At 26.8% G+C, this 16,272-nt stretch overlaps 3 protein-coding genes across 6 annotated transcripts in view; 2 read left to right on the plus strand and 1 right to left on the minus strand.

The window, feature by feature from the left end:
- Positions 1–200: 200 nt before the first annotated feature.
- Positions 201–1,165, minus strand: LOC100169369 (prefoldin subunit 6). Of its 4 annotated transcripts, none has more exons than XM_008182942.2 (2): positions 1,034–1,165; positions 201–928 (listed from the first exon to the last, which is right to left on the minus strand). In XM_008182942.2, the coding sequence occupies exon 2, from the start codon at positions 917–919 to the stop codon at positions 548–550; it is 372 nt and encodes a 123-aa protein (XP_008181164.1). In that variant the 5' UTR covers positions 920–928; positions 1,034–1,165; the 3' UTR covers positions 201–547. The 4 variants fall into 4 exon arrangements, with proteins under 4 accessions (XP_008181164.1, XP_008181165.1, XP_008181163.1 ...); XM_008182943.3 differs by having other exon boundaries at positions 1,026–1,150; XM_008182941.3 differs by having other exon boundaries at positions 201–944; positions 1,026–1,139.
- An 841-nt stretch (positions 1,166–2,006) lies between these two features.
- On the plus strand, positions 2,007–8,430 carry LOC100160485 (spliceosome-associated protein CWC27 homolog). The gene is made up of 9 exons (XM_001950679.4): positions 2,007–2,526; positions 6,064–6,273; positions 6,351–6,551; positions 6,642–6,781; positions 6,882–7,079; positions 7,147–7,293; positions 7,649–7,836; positions 7,922–8,039; positions 8,164–8,430. The coding sequence occupies exons 1-9, from the start codon at positions 2,485–2,487 to the stop codon at positions 8,336–8,338; spliced, it is 1,419 nt and encodes a 472-aa protein (XP_001950714.1). The 5' UTR covers positions 2,007–2,484; the 3' UTR covers positions 8,339–8,430.
- A 4,689-nt stretch (positions 8,431–13,119) lies between these two features.
- Positions 13,120–16,272, plus strand: part of LOC100161167 — a 23,818-nt gene continuing 20,665 nt past the window's right edge. The window contains exon 1 of the mRNA XM_001948136.5: positions 13,120–13,270. Within this exon, the coding sequence (XP_001948171.2) occupies positions 13,213–13,270 (58 nt within the window). The 5' untranslated portion in view covers positions 13,120–13,212. The remainder of the gene's footprint in view (positions 13,271–16,272) is intronic.

Consider the following 16,272-nt stretch of genomic DNA (forward strand, 5'->3'; position numbering starts at 1 on the left):
TAGTTTCACAAACCAATCAACTAACCTTAAGAAGTTATGTATTATTTAATAATTTGATCACAAAATATATGTACCTATGTGCAGTACATTAATAACTTAAAATCACATAACACAGTAACACACTGTTTGTATATCTTAATAAAAATAATGAAACATACAATTTTAAAGGAGTAGAACTCTATAAAGAATAAAAAGATTGATAAATATTGTGATAATATTTAATACATAAAGTATAATTTTCACTTAAATACATATTACTTTAACATCCAACAATTTTGTATTATTACTTAGTAAGTTACTTATAGATTGATACTTAACATAAAAAATGAATTATTATCGAGCAAATATTTATTAGTAAATTAAATAAACTATTTTTTTAGGTCCATGGATATATTGAATATGAATACACGTTAATATATTATTAGTGCTATCACTTATGAAAACATTTAGAAATTATTAGAAATTCAATGAATTAGACACACTAAATAAATAGTTAGAAGCATAATTTTTCTTTAGTTGATTTGAAGTGGTTGATACTCAACTTAAATTACTTTTTTATTTGTTGAGCTTGAAACTGTTGTTGTAATTTAGTAAGTGTCTCCCTAAATTCGTCTTGTTTCCCCTCTAATGTGTGTATCCGGTCATCAATTCTTTGCAACTCATTTTTTATATAACTCATACGTTTGTCGATATTTTCTTTAGCTTCTGTGTGATCTTGACGTAGTAATATAGGACCAACCATCTTATATACTTCACCTGAAGGTTTTAATAGAGCCAACTCTTCTTTGACAATTGAGTTTTCATTTAGCTGACCATCCAATTGTTGACGCATTCCAGCCAATTGATTAATTTCTTTTTGACATTGTTTAAAAGCATCCAGTTCTGTTTGGAACTGTTTCTGTAATTCTTCAGCTGCCATTTTGTAAATCTGAAAATGCAATACCCTTTAAGACACAATTATGAAGATTGATCGTAATTCGTAGTTAAGTTAAGAATTATTGTTAAATTAATAAAGTATTCTTTACTTCTTTACCAATTACTTCCACCAAAGTAAATTGCACGTTTTAAATTATTATTACCATTTAATATTTATCAATAAAAATTATCAATTAGTGTCTAATATTTCACATATTATTATCATAGTATTCTATGTTATTATTTTGGTGTACAGATAAACTTTTACCTCTACTAATTAAATCCCCAGATGGCAGGACAGTCTCTAGATATTTGGTGCTGATAAAATGTTAAATATTTTGATAGTGAAGAGTAGCCAACCAAAAACAAATTATATTTTTGAAATTATAAATCTGTAGTATTGTACAAAATAAATTATATAAAATATTTATAAATTTTATTTACAAGCTTATAATCGATAACTATATAGTATTAAATACTACACATGTTGTTGAACGTATTATATTATATGGTATATTGTATATAGAGTAGTATTCTCTATAAATACATGAATACACATAAATAATCTAGTACCTATTGTGGAAATACCTACTGATTGATTGCAACAAGTGCACTAGAATTTAAAGACTAAAGATATTAATATACTTGTTGTTTATTGGAATGTAATATATATTATTGTACTATGGTATTTTATATTTAAATAATAAAAGTAACACGCAATGCCACAATAGCCATAATTTATTGCTTTCTCCAATGTCATCCAATGCTAATTTTGCATAATCCGCCGCAACCTCATATTTCATTTTTCTTATTAAATGCCAAACTGTGGGATGTTTAATACCAATCAAATGGGAAAATCGATTGTTCCATCCTTCTGTTCCTCCTTCTTCCAATCTTACATTATTTGTTCTGTGTCTGTTACTATCATTCTAAAAGGAAAATATCCCCCGAACTCCGCCTGTTGTACTACATTTCGTAACTACATTACTACAATATTCATCTCGTGTCCACTGGCACTACTGGCAATCCTGTATACAGTGCTGAGGTTGTTGTTATCACCTACTATCATTATTTATTATCTATGTCACAGTTTTAGAGTATGATATTATAAGATTTAAATAAACTAATAAACCTCTAAAGTCTAAAACCATCTCAAAATAAAAAATTCTTTCAAATTTTCAAGTTCCAACTGTTCCAAGTTATATCTTACTATAGTAGTATTTGTTTAATTGTTTATAGTTCGTGTCATATAGTAGATATTATAGTAGATGTTGGAACAAGATAATTATTATTATTATGATTAATGTTTTTTTTGTTTATGATAACTACAATTTAATGTTGAGCATAAACTTAATTGTTATTAATTTATTATAATATTTAGATACCTATAGTTGTGATTTAATCAAAAAAACATATACCTTAAGTTTTGGTTGATAAAATGTTTAATTGAGTCTCATACCTACTCAAATAATACATAATTTATTGAATTTTAACATGAATGGTTTATAAAAATTAAATTGGTTTTATTTTTACTTGTTATTATCTAAACAATCATTTGAAGCTTATAAAATGAGTAATATTTATATTCAAGAACCTCCTACTTCTGGAAAAGTAAGTGTTGTGTTATTTTTTTTAAAATATTATACTGTTGAGTTTTATTAAGGTAGGTATTAATTGTATCTTACTTTAAAGCTATTCAATATTTTGTTTGATTCCTATGAGTCTTAATATCTGATTACATTTCTTTAAATTTGTTTTTATATTATATCCAAGTATCTAACTCCTTTAATCTGATGTATTGAGATTCTCTAAGAATACCTAATATTAAAACAAAATTATAAATAATAGGATATCCATTGTACAGAAGAAGGAGTATAACGGACGGTGGTATTAAAACTACTATAAAAATGAAAATGATGAATGGTAAATATAAACCAGTCGATGTAGATAGCAGTTGGATTATTCCTTACTCTCCACTTGTTTCAAAAATAATGAATGCACATATCAATCTTGAATCATGTTGTTCAGTCGTTGCAATAAAATACATATTGAAATACATTCACAAAGAGAGTGATCAAGCAATGTTTACAATCAAAATTAAAAAAGATGAAATTGAAGACTATCAATCTGGAAGATACATAGATAGTAATGAAGCAATATGGTGAATTTTAGTTTCCCGATTCATGATCAATATCCATCTATAATTCATCTTAGCGTACACCTTGAAAATGGACAACGTGTTTACTTCTCAGATGAAAATATAGAAAAAAAAGCTCAACAACCACCAGAAACCACATTGACCACCTTTTTTAAATTGTGTACAATAGATAATTTTGCCAAGACATTATTTTATTACGATGTAGCGAAATATTATACATGGGATAATTCAAGTAAAAAATTCAATACGAGAAAGCAAGGAAGTCCAGTTAATGGATATCCTAATATCTATAAAACTGACACTATAGGTCGAATGCGGGCGAATGTATACAATACATCCAAATAACCCAGAATGTTATTATCTACGAATATTATTGCATAATGTATGTGGTTCAACATCATTTAAAAACTTAAAAAGTGTTGATGGTATTGAATATAACACATACAGAGAAGCATGTCAAAAACTTGGATTACTTAAAGATGATAAACACTGGGATGATGCATTATCAGAAGCAAATGACACAAAACGATCAAGTCAAATAAGATCGCTTTTTATAATCATTTTGATTTGACATCATGTGTCCCATCAAATCCACAACAACTATGGGACAAATTTAAAAAAAATATGAGTGAAGATATATTATATCGAAAACAAAAATTGAATATTTGTGAGGATTTAGATTATACAGATGAAATCTTCAATGAAACTCTCATAATCATAGAAGATGGATGTTTGTTAATATCTGGAAAAAATTTAAAACAATGGGGACTGTCTTCACCGAATCGAATACAAAATACATCACTCCCGACAGAAATCTTACGTGAAACATCATACAACGTCACAGATTTAAATACATATATCAATAAAAATAAATCGCAGCTAATCGATGATCAAAAAGAGGCATTTGAAGAAATTATGGATATTATTAAAAGAGACGAAGGAAGCTTAATTTTTTTAGATGCACCAGGAGGTACTGGAAAAACTTTTATATTAAATTTAATATTAGCGGAAATACGAAAGAAAGGAGAAATTGCATTAGCAGTAGCTTCTTCTGGAGTAGCAGCAACTTTATTGCATGGTGGACGTACTGCTCATTCAGCACTGAAATTTACCTCTGAATTTCAATTTAACAGAGGAACCTTATTGTAACATTATAGATAATTCTGCTACTTGTAAATTACTTAAAAAAAACAAAAGTTATAATTTGGGATGAATGTACCATGGCACATAAAAAAGGTCCAGAGGCATTGCATAAAACTTTAAAAAATTTGAATATAATGAATATATAATGGGAAAAGTAGTGGTTATTTTAGCTGGTGACTTCCGACAAACATTACCGGTAATAACACATAGAACACCTGCTGACCAAATTGATGCATGTTTGAAAAAATCTTACCTTTGGAAACATACAAAGATAATAATGTTAAAAAAACATGAGGGTATTTTTAACAGGTGATCCTACATTATCAACTTTTTCAAAACAATTACTACTTCTTGGTAATGGGAAATGGAAGGAAGATTCAGATGGTACTGTGGAATTTCCATCAAATTTTTGCAATATAGTAAAATCAATTGAATCTTTGATAAACCCATGTATTTCCTGATATGCAAAAGAATTATATCAATCATGAATGGATATGTGAAAGAGCCATACTTGCACCGACAAATAATAAAGTAGATGATATTAATAAAGATATATTAGACTCTCTCCCAGGAGAAAGTAAAACATATAAATCAATCGATACCGTATGCAATCCCGAAGATTCAATACACCATCCAATGGAGTTTTTAAATTCTTTGACAATACCAGGTTTACCTCCTCATATATTAACTTTAAAAATTGGAACACCTATCATGATTTTAAGAAATATTAATCCACCTAAATTATGCAATGGAACCCGTTTAAGTGTAAAATCTTTGAAAAATAATGTAATAGAAGCTACAATATTAACAGGATGTGGAAAAGGTGAAGTCGTATATATACCAAGAATACCTATTAAACCCAGTGATGTGCCGTTATATTTGATCGATTAGTTCCGGGTAAAACTTGCATTCACCTTCACTATAAATAAATCTCAAGGTCAATCATTGAAATGTACAGGACTTATACATGATCCTATGTGCTTCTCTCATGGTCAATTATATGTAGCACGTTCAAGAGGTGGTGACCCGAAAAATCTCTACATTTATTGTCCGAATAGAAAAACAAAGAACATCGTATATCCTCAAGCATTAAAATGATACAGATTATTATATAATTTTTAACAATATAATACACTATTGGAAAACTTAATTCAAGCCTTTTCTGATGGTATACCTAATATACCCGTTTAAATAATCCACCATACCAAAGAACACCATGAACTAAATCAAAACAACAAAAAATTTTGTTTTTGATACTCTTCTCATATTCTACAATAATCATTCATTAACTTTTCCTATATTAATCTTATTTTTTTGTTCTTCGATATCATTCTTATCATGCCTTATTTTCATTTTTGTATTTTTTATTTTGCTCGTAGTGGCTTATAAACAAACAGTTTCCATAGAAACATAATAATTATAAAATATACATTAAACCTTGTGAGACCTTGTGAATATATACACGAAGTCGTCTCGACCTGGTGACCGAGAAAGACATCGAGTGGGTTTTTCATGTCGGTTCTGACCTTCCTCAGATGTAGCTGAATATCTATGTTGAATTTCAAGTCAATCGGTCGGGTAGTTTTCGAGATCATAAGGATAATAGAAACCGCCACTTACTTTTATATATATAGATATATATTATAAAAGAATTGCATTTGAAATAAATGTATAACATAATAATGGCAATATTATAATTTTTTAGCAACCATATTTTATAAACACATGATATTCATATTGTCTTGAACATTGTTAATTGTTAAATATAATCTAAGTCTGTTATTTAGGTATATAAATAAAGTAAAAGTATTAAAATGTGTGAAATATTAATAATATAAATATTAAAGGTCGTGCTCAAAACTTCATTTGGTGATATTGAAATTGAATTATGGTCGAGGGAAGCTCCAAAAGCATGTAAAAATTTTGTTCAGCTATGTACTGATGGATATTATGATGGAGTCTTGTTTCATCGTATTGTCAAAGGTTTTATAGCTCAGGGTGGTGATCCAACTGGAACTGGAGCAGGCGGTGAATCAATTTATGGTCATCCATTTAAAGTAATAATTTTATTTAATTTATTTAATTTAATGTTTATTTTCCATTTCATAAAAATTAAGAATAAAAGTGTTTTTAGGATGAAATACATTCACGGCTTCGGTTTAATCGACGTGGTTTGGTGGCTATGGCAAATGCTGGAAAAGATGATAATGGATCTCAATTCTTTTTCACATTAGGATCTACTCCAGAACTTCAAACCAAACACACAATATTTGGAAAAGTTGCTGGTGATACTATCTTTAATTTAACCAAATTAAATGAAACTCTTGTGGATACGGTATTAAAAATTTATTTATTAGATTATTAGGTTAATATAGGTACCTATAAATAGGTTAAGATTTATTGATCTTGTACATTTTATTTATAGGAAGATAAACCAGTTTATGACCAAAAAATACTAAAAACTATAGTATTAAATAGTCCTTTCCCCGATATTGTACCTAGAGTTGAAAAAAAAACTGAAAAAACTGAAAAACTTTCAAAAAAAAAAGAAGTTGTCGCTGTCAAGTAAGTTAATATAATCATTGTAAAATCTTCTAAATATTATATCATATTTTATAATATGACATAGATATGTATTAATTTAAGTTAAAATGTATATTTTTAGAAATTTTAAACTTTTATCATTTGGTGAAGAAGCTGAAGAGGATGAAGAAGAACTTATTGATGTTGTTAAAGAGTTTAGTGGTAGACCAAAATCAACTCACGATGTTCTTAATGATCCTCAGTTAAGTTCAGAACCTGCTGTTATAGATAATGAACTTACCGATGATATAAATATACCTTCTAGTGATCAAACGTCAAAGTAAAAATACTTTAATTTCATTTTTATACCTATATTTATACTACACAACATAATTTATTTTATTTAGAATAAGTATTGATGATGTTCGGTCAAAGTTGTCATCTAATAGTAAAAATAAAAAAATGTTACCTAAATCAATTGAGCAATCAAATGAAGAAGATTCTGACGATTATGAACTTGGCAAAGATCTAAAAGAAGAGAAAAAAAGAAAAGCGTAATTATAAATTAATTAGTATTCTATAAAGTGATAACATTGATATTTTCAATCAATGGTGACTTTTTTATCTGTAAAGCTTATTTCATATTTGAATACTTATTATCAAAACATATACCGTTATAACCAGGGTTTAAGACTCAGCACTTATAATCATCAAAATAAGCGCTGAAAAAAGCACTACTCAGTTTTTTTCTATATTATAGTTTAATTGTTATACTTACATTGTTATAAAAATAAGCAAAGCTATGAGTCCCAATCCCTGATTTTGACTAATGATGTTCAATATAGAAATGTTCTAACTTGTATTATAATATTATAATATGTATTTTAAATTTGCTTATTTTATTACTAGAGAAGAAATCCGAAAAGAAATAAACCAAATCAAATCACAGTTATCAAAAAAAAAAAAAGATAAAAAAAAGGACTTAGATATAGATGATACACCAAGTATGCCAATATTGCCTATTAATCCCCTTAAACAACAATATTTGGAAAATATAAAAATGTATTCTTCCAAAAAAAGTGACATTCCCAAAAAAGGTATTATCTATTGTATAAAACTCATATTTTAATTTATAATTGTTATTCATTTAAAAAATCCCTTATTTAATGTTTATCGAATCAGGTTCTAATAGAGAAGAATTTGCACTTGGTCTTTTAGAGAAATTTAAAAATAAACTGCATAATGCAATACAATCAAGTCAAGAAAAACCATCTGAAACAGTAGAAGAAGATGATGATTGGTATGTTTTTCAAATTTAATAAAATATGTTAAATAATAAAAATGATTTATTTACATTTTTTTTATTAAACTATTAGCTTGCTTGTATAATGTAATTAATTTATATTATATTATACAAAATACAGGAAAAGTCATCCCCTTCAATTTCAGAAGGATGATGCTGTACTAGCAAAAGATGCAAATAAAAAAGATGATGATTGGTTTGAAATATACGATCCTAGAAGTGCTATCAATAAAAGGAAGCGTGAATTGAATAAATTAAATTCAAAAACTGACAAAGATAAAAAAACAAAAGTTTAAAATATTAAATATATCTAATGTATTTTACTTTTTCTTAGGTCTTATTGTTTGATTTTATTGTTTTAAAATATAACAACAATTTATCATTGAAATGTCATTTTATCATGTTAAAATTAACTCAATACATACTCATTTTCTAATGCAATTGGGCACAGATATGATTTTTATGAAACTTACTTGATGATTGAGTTTCTGTATGATATTGATTTTTAATTTTTACTGTAATTGCCAATTGGTAATCAACACCAGCGGTTCCTATGAGCGGCGGCACTGGTCTGGTCGAGGGTCTAAACCAAGGATCGGAAAATTTTAATTTATTTCTGATTGGCATCAATGTTGAGACTTTTAAATGGTTTACAGTGTTCAATGACTAAAGAATAGGGTGTAACAAATAGCAAACAAAGACCTGACAAATAAAATAACTTGAGTCCTAATCAATATTTAAGATTTTGAGTGGAACGATGAATGTATTGATTTTACAATGATGTGTGTTTTTTTTTATTTTATTTTAATTTTTTTTTTTATTTTTGTGTCTGTGTACACCATAAGTAGTCGAAATAATGTTTCGATTTTTAACTTCAGTATTTTGTTCGATGGGAAAGTGAATATTATTGGTGCATTGGGGAGGTCAACATTTAAAATTCCCAGTAATTTTCAAATGCGCCGTGAAAAACAAAAGAAAAATTAAGGAAAAACTGAAATTTTTACGCAAAATCGACTGGTTTTTGGAATAACTTTAAAACAAATGACTGTAGATACGTGCAATTTTCACTGGTTGTTTATATTTGAATTTTCTATACACGATACAATTTTCAAAATATTTTAATTTGTTTTGAACTGTTTAGGGACATTTTCAGTTTACAATTTTATTAGTTTTTTAGATTCTGAGTGGAACGATGAATGTATTGATTTTACAATGATGTGGGTTTTATTTTTTTTTTTTTTTGTGTGTCTGTCATCACCTTTTAGGACAGTAAAAATGCTTAGATTTTCTTCAACAGTACCTTTTCTGATAGGAAAGTGAATCTAGTTGGTACTTTGGGGGGTCAAAAGTAAAAATTTTTCCAATAGTTTACAAAAGCACCGTGAAAAACAAAAGAAAAATTAAGGAAAAACGAGAATTTTTACGCAAAATCTGTTTTTAACAAAATTGATTTTGGTTTTTGGTGTAACTTTAAAACAAACGACCGTACATACGTGAAATTTTCACTGGTTGTTTATATTTTTAAACAACAAGTATATTAATATCTTTAGTCTTTAAATTCTAGTGCACTTGTTGCAATCAATCAGTAGGTATTTCCACAGTAGGTACTAGATTATTTATGTGTATTCATGTATTTATAGAGAATACTACTCTATATACAATATACCATATAATATAATACGTTCAACAACATGTGTACTAATCTAATCTGTAGTATTTGTACAATACTACAGATTTATAATTTCATTTCATTTTATCATTTTCTATAAATGATAAATTTTCAAAATATTTTGATTTGTTTTGAGCTGTTTACGGACAATTTCAGTTTCCAATTTAATTAGTTTTTTTTTCTATGAATGTCAATAAAACTTTATTTGTTGAGTAAAAATACTTGAAAATTTAATACAAGCCTCCTACTATATTGTTACAATGACATTTGAAAAATATTAAAAATACAAAATCACGAAAATTAGCAAATTATTTTGAGTTAATAATTCGTAAAAATTTTTTCTTTTTAGAACTAAGATTTTAAAATGTAATACAAGGATTCCTTATAGGTTAATCTACCTTTATAAAAAAAAAAATGTCTATAAGAAACTCAAATTAAATTTTTATGAGCGTTTGAAATTCATATTTTTACAACATTTGATATTCACTCGATTTCTTACGTAACGATTTTCTTATTTTATTGTAATTAAAAAACGAATGACTGTAGATACTTGAAAATTTCACTGAATGTTTATATTAGAATTTTGTATACACGATAAAAATTTGATAATAACTTGACTCTTTTTGAGCTGCTTACGGACATTGTCATTTTTCAATTTTTTTAATTTTTTTTTCTATAAATATCAATAAAATTTTATTTGTTTGGTAAAAATGCGTGAAAATTTAATGCAAGGCTCCTGATATATTGTTACAATAGCAATTGTAAAATATTAAAAATACATATGCACACACTTTTTTTATAAGCATTTGAAGTTGAAATTTTGACAAAATTTATCAAATTAAAAATTGAATAATTATTTTGTAGTTAAAAATTTATAAAATGTTCAAGTTTTATATCTAAGGATTGAAAATTTAAAACAAGATTTCACGTAAATATTTAATTTCTGTTACCAAAAATTCTAAGAAATACATAAGCACAGTTTATTTTTATAGTCATTTTAAGTTCAAATGTGGACGAAATTACATATTAAAAAGCCTGGAATAACTATTTTAGTTATTTTGTTGTGATTGTATAATATTACTTGTGGGTACTTGAAACTTCTAAAGTATACTATTATAATATATCTATGATAGTATCACGGTTTGTTGTTGATGTATAACGCGTTACCTAATGGATATTGTGATATGATTAATTTGGAATTTATTATTGATACCTATTATAGGTCAATTTTTTTTTAATACTATAGATAAGTATACCTATAATAGGTATGTCTAATACCTAGACTGACAAACCGTCTCCGCTCAGAATCGTTTTTCTTATACAGTGATATTATATCATTGAATTCAAATTTAATACTATCCATTATACAGTCACCCACTTACTTGTAACCTACTGTACAGAAGAGCGACATCCACTTACCCACCTTTTTTTCTATGAATGTCAATATAACTTTATTTGTTGAGTAAAAATACTTGAAAATGTAATACAAGGCTCCTACTATATTGTTATATTGTTACAATTATATTTAAAAAATATTAAAAATTCTTAGTCACAGTTTTTTTTTATTGGCATTTAAAGTTCAAAAATTGACAAAATATGGAAAAATCACGAAAATTAGCATTTTATACTTTTTGGCCCAACAGATAAAACTTATGATATTTATAGAAAAAAAACTAAAAAAATTGAAAACTGACAATGTCCGTAAACAGCTCAAAAAGAGTCAAATTATTTTCAAAATTGTTTTCTTGTACTTATAGAAAATGCTAATATAAACATTCAGTGAAATTTTCAAGTATCTACTGTCATTCGTTTTTTATTCACAACAGAATAAGAAAATCGTTACATGAGAAATCGAGTGAATATCAAATGTTGTAAAAATATGAATTTCAAACGCTCATAAAAATTTAATTTGACTTTTTTGAAGACATTATTTTTTTTTGATAAAGGTAGACGATATTATGAGGAATCTTGTATTACATTTTCAAATCTTAGATTTAAAAAGAAAAATTTTTACGAATTCTTAACTCAAAATAATTTGCTAATTTTCGTGATTTTTACATATTTTGTGAATTTTTGAACTTTAAACGCTAATAAAAAAAAACTGTGACCAAGGATTTTTAATATTTTTCAAATGTCATTGTAAAAATATAGTAGAAGCTTTGTATTCAATTTCCAAGTATTTTTACTCAACAAATAAAGTTTTATTGACATTCATAGAAAAAAAAACTAATAATATTGAAAACTGAAAATGGCCTAAATCGTTCAATACAAATCAAAATATTTTGAAAATTTTATCATGTATAGTAAATGGAAATATAAACAACCAGTGAAAATGTCATGTATCTACGGTAATTTGTTTTAAAGTTGCACCAAAAGCCAAAATCGGTTTTCTCGTTTTTTTTTTTTGTTTTCCTAGCGCTTTTGAAAACTACATAGAATTTTAAAATGTTGGCATCTTCAATGAACCAACTAGATTCACTTTCCCATCAAACAATATACTTAAGTTGAAAATCGAAGTATTTTCATTGCCCTAAAAGGTGATGACAAACACAAAAATAAATAAATAAAACACACATCGTTGTAAAATCAATACATTCATCGCTTCGCCAATAATCTAAATGTGTCACATACGAATAGCAGGTAGATAAAAATATTATGTAGCCCAATAGTTATTGCCGACCATCCGATCCCGATGGGTTAATTAACTTAAGTTCGATTAGTTCCAATGAAATTAAAGGTAGGTACCTATAATATATGATTTTTCCAATCGAGTAAGCGTTGGAATGCTTAAGTCGTTGTGGTCTGAAGAGATTATTATTTTTGATAACCAAGAAGCACAGACAATTCGACGAGGGAAAGTCGATTGGAAAGCCAGGAAATTGGGCTGTATGTCTGCATCCGAGTTCCGTCCCATATATAAAAATTGAATTTAAAGATATACTAGTTCCATCCCGGGGTTTTTGTATGGGATAAATTCCGTCACATGTCGAATTGAATTTAACAATATCATATTATTTTAAAATATCGTTTTCAAGTTGGATACCTAAGGGTTTGCGGATAGAGCATCATCCAGGATGCGACAATAAATAATACCTATACGACTACATGTCTATGTATTAGGCAATTTAAATTTTCCTATCTATTACAGTGGTATCAACTGCAGGTTTAAGCGTTTAGCAGTACCTACACCGTAAAAAGTAAAATTATGAATAATAATATATATATGTATACACTGTACCTATACGTTCGTACCTATATTGCTATTATTTGTAGTTTGCACCTTGTATACATGTTTAAATTATAATTACATGTAGGTAATATTAGGTACACTTAAAATATAATCCAATAAATACACAGATATGGTTTTAATATCTACACTTATTGCGTTGTTTAAACAAATAGGCAACAACTATAAAATACAATAAGATTAACGAGTACCCAGTTTATGATGAGCGCCAAAGCGGCTATTTACGACTTAGTTCAATTTAAGAATCGTTAACCATGGTTGGTCGTTGGTCGGATAGTCAATTTACGGTTTGTTCCGAAGATTCTTTCATTAGTGAGTACCACCTACCTACCTAAATAACACTTTATTTTGAACCTAATAAAACATAGTTGCGGTAAGTATTACAATATATGTATAGGCACCGCTATAATTCCCCATAAACGTAATTATACACTTTAAGTATAGGTAGCTGGTTAAGTATTTTACTCGATTGATTTTAGTTGAAAAATGTCAACATTTATTGCAAGTGGGTACCTACCTATAACAAATAAAGATCCCAAGTATAATGCATATTTATTTATTATCTATGCGTGGATATAGATATGTAATATTAAAATCTATGAAAACTTAACTATGGAACGGCAATTTGTTTTTTGGTTTTCCTTACTACTTAATACTTATATTTATAGTTGGCAGTTTATAGAAGTCATAAATAATATACAAATAGGTAGGTATACATATTATAAACATTAGGAAAAATAATAAAAGGAAGGTATAACTGCCTAATAAAATCTTTATAATACCCAACTAACAATTAATAAGTAATATATTATACATATTATATTATAATATTATACATATTACCTATACTGTAAATTGTAATAGTACTTATTACAATTATATGAAATGATATTAATTGTAGATCTTGAAAAAAATTATTTGTTTTGTTTTCAATGGATATTGGATGACAGGTATTCATGATGAGCTATGAATTATATAAACAGTATACTATATTAATATTAATGTAGGTAATATATAGCTATATTGAGATACTCTAAGCGTTAAACGTAGGTATAAATATGTATAGAATATTTAAATATTTACGCAATATAGGGTAGGTAGTCGACAGTCGATGGTCATATAATAGTTAGTAAAATGTTTCTAAAAGTTTCTTAGAACTTTATTTATAAGTTATAACTTATTATAACAATGAATTTTAAAATATCAATTTTTTATATGGAATTTGTATTGTAGTATTTATACTATATGAATGACCTGTTAATTGTAACCTTCATGATTTAAAGTTAGGTACTTTGTTTAAAAATAAAAACTAATATTATAGTTGTAATATAAGTGTATCAACTCTCAGATATATGCCTGGCTACAATCTTCTATATAGCTCCATTTACTAAAACAATTTTTAAGTGCCAGAAGAAAATCTATAAAAAGTAATCAAAAAATGCGTTGGCCAATTTTAATTTTTTTTTTTAACTATAGTTAAAAATAATATCTGAAAATAAAATTCTATAAAGTAAAATAGGTGTACAAAAGAGTATCATTCTTATAAGTTATAGTTCATAAAATAAATCGTTAATTGATTGAAAAAAATATATTTAAAGGTTTAGTATAATACTATGACAACAATTAAATTTAGGTACCTACTGCTGTTTGAAAATCTTATTTATTCATAAATATTAAAGTAATATGAATGTCATTATAAAATAGGTATTAGTTTATGTAGTTATGTACGATGTATAAAAACATTTTAGACTGTAGCCTATAGGTACTCAGTACTCATACATTTTCATTAAAAATATACATATACCTTATATGATATATTGATATTTTTTCTATATTAATTAAGTAAATAAATCAGTTTTACACTTTTATTCATTGCACTTGATGCTACAAGTTGCAACAACATCGTAAATCGTGATAGAAGCGATAGGTAGGGTATTATTATGGAGAATGGACTTTGCACAATAATTACCATGTAATGAACACCTATATACCTACGAGTTGAGTGTTGACAATAGAAGACAGTTGAATAAATTATATCATGTTTTTACATTCTTGCTTTCTTTGACAAAACAACCTATAATAATAATATAGTAATAATCCTATTAAAATATTCGTATCTCTAGGTTTATGAGAGTATTAGACTAAGCGTGCTACCAGATCATAATACAGACCGACAGACATAATACAAGATGTGTAAAAATAATGAAATGGCTATCAATGTATAGTTGAAAAATATAATGTAGGTACCTCCCATAATACACGCTTACGTATGAATAAAGGTTAATATTATTGTATTTTTATACACAGAATTTATAACCAGACAATAAGTATAGGTACCTATAACGTGAATGTTCAAATAAAGACAAATAAATAAAATGAAAAAATATGAATAAACGTAACTACCTATTTTTTCTGTCGATGACAAACTATTTTCAGTTTATTTTACCGTCTCTGTACCTCTTCATCTAGGCTGCATAAATCTAGCACATTATTAAAATTATTAAACACATTTAAATATAACAGTAGGTACTTATACTATACGTTGATTAAAATAATCTGTTATTGGAATTGTTACCTTGATATAGACGTAAGGACGTTTAGTTGATAGTATTTATCATATAATTATACACTATATAATACTAATATACTAGTCTATAATATATACAATATACATACAACATTTTATTAATAATTCCTTAATTTTTGTATCACAAAATAATAAAAATAAAATTTTAAATAAATTTATATATTATGAATTTGTATCTAAATTATGTCCAACTGTCTGAGTATGCAAAAATAAAAACTGAACGCATATAATCATTTCCTTTTAAATAGAAGAAATATCAAATAGGTAGGTATCGACTGTAGGTATAGGTTAATATAGTTTATTATAATAATTATAATAAACTATCAATTATTGACCTTACATAAAATAATCTCAACTTTTACTAAAGCCATAAGCCATCAGAAAATATAAAATACATATATTTTAAGAGACGAAAAATAAATGAATAAAAACGTGAGATATTTAATCAGTTATTTTCAATAATTATGCACATGCACGTCTATACTCAATAGTTTTTACAATCAATACATCATACATACCTAAGAGTAAAACATCAATAAAATCAATGGCAGACAGGAAATGCAGGGGCGCCATTTGGGGGGGGGGGGCAGGGTGTGCACTCGCACACCCTGTAATTTTGCTGTCCACAATTGGCCTAGGCCTAATTAATACTATGGCCAGATGGCCTTCAGTTTGCCAATCTTTAATTGTGCATGCACCGCAGCTATTCACTGATAATCATAAATAA

Source organism: Acyrthosiphon pisum, chromosome A1, assembly GCF_005508785.2.
Source record: "Acyrthosiphon pisum isolate AL4f chromosome A1, pea_aphid_22Mar2018_4r6ur, whole genome shotgun sequence".
NCBI lineage: Eukaryota > Metazoa > Arthropoda > Insecta > Hemiptera > Aphididae > Acyrthosiphon > Acyrthosiphon pisum.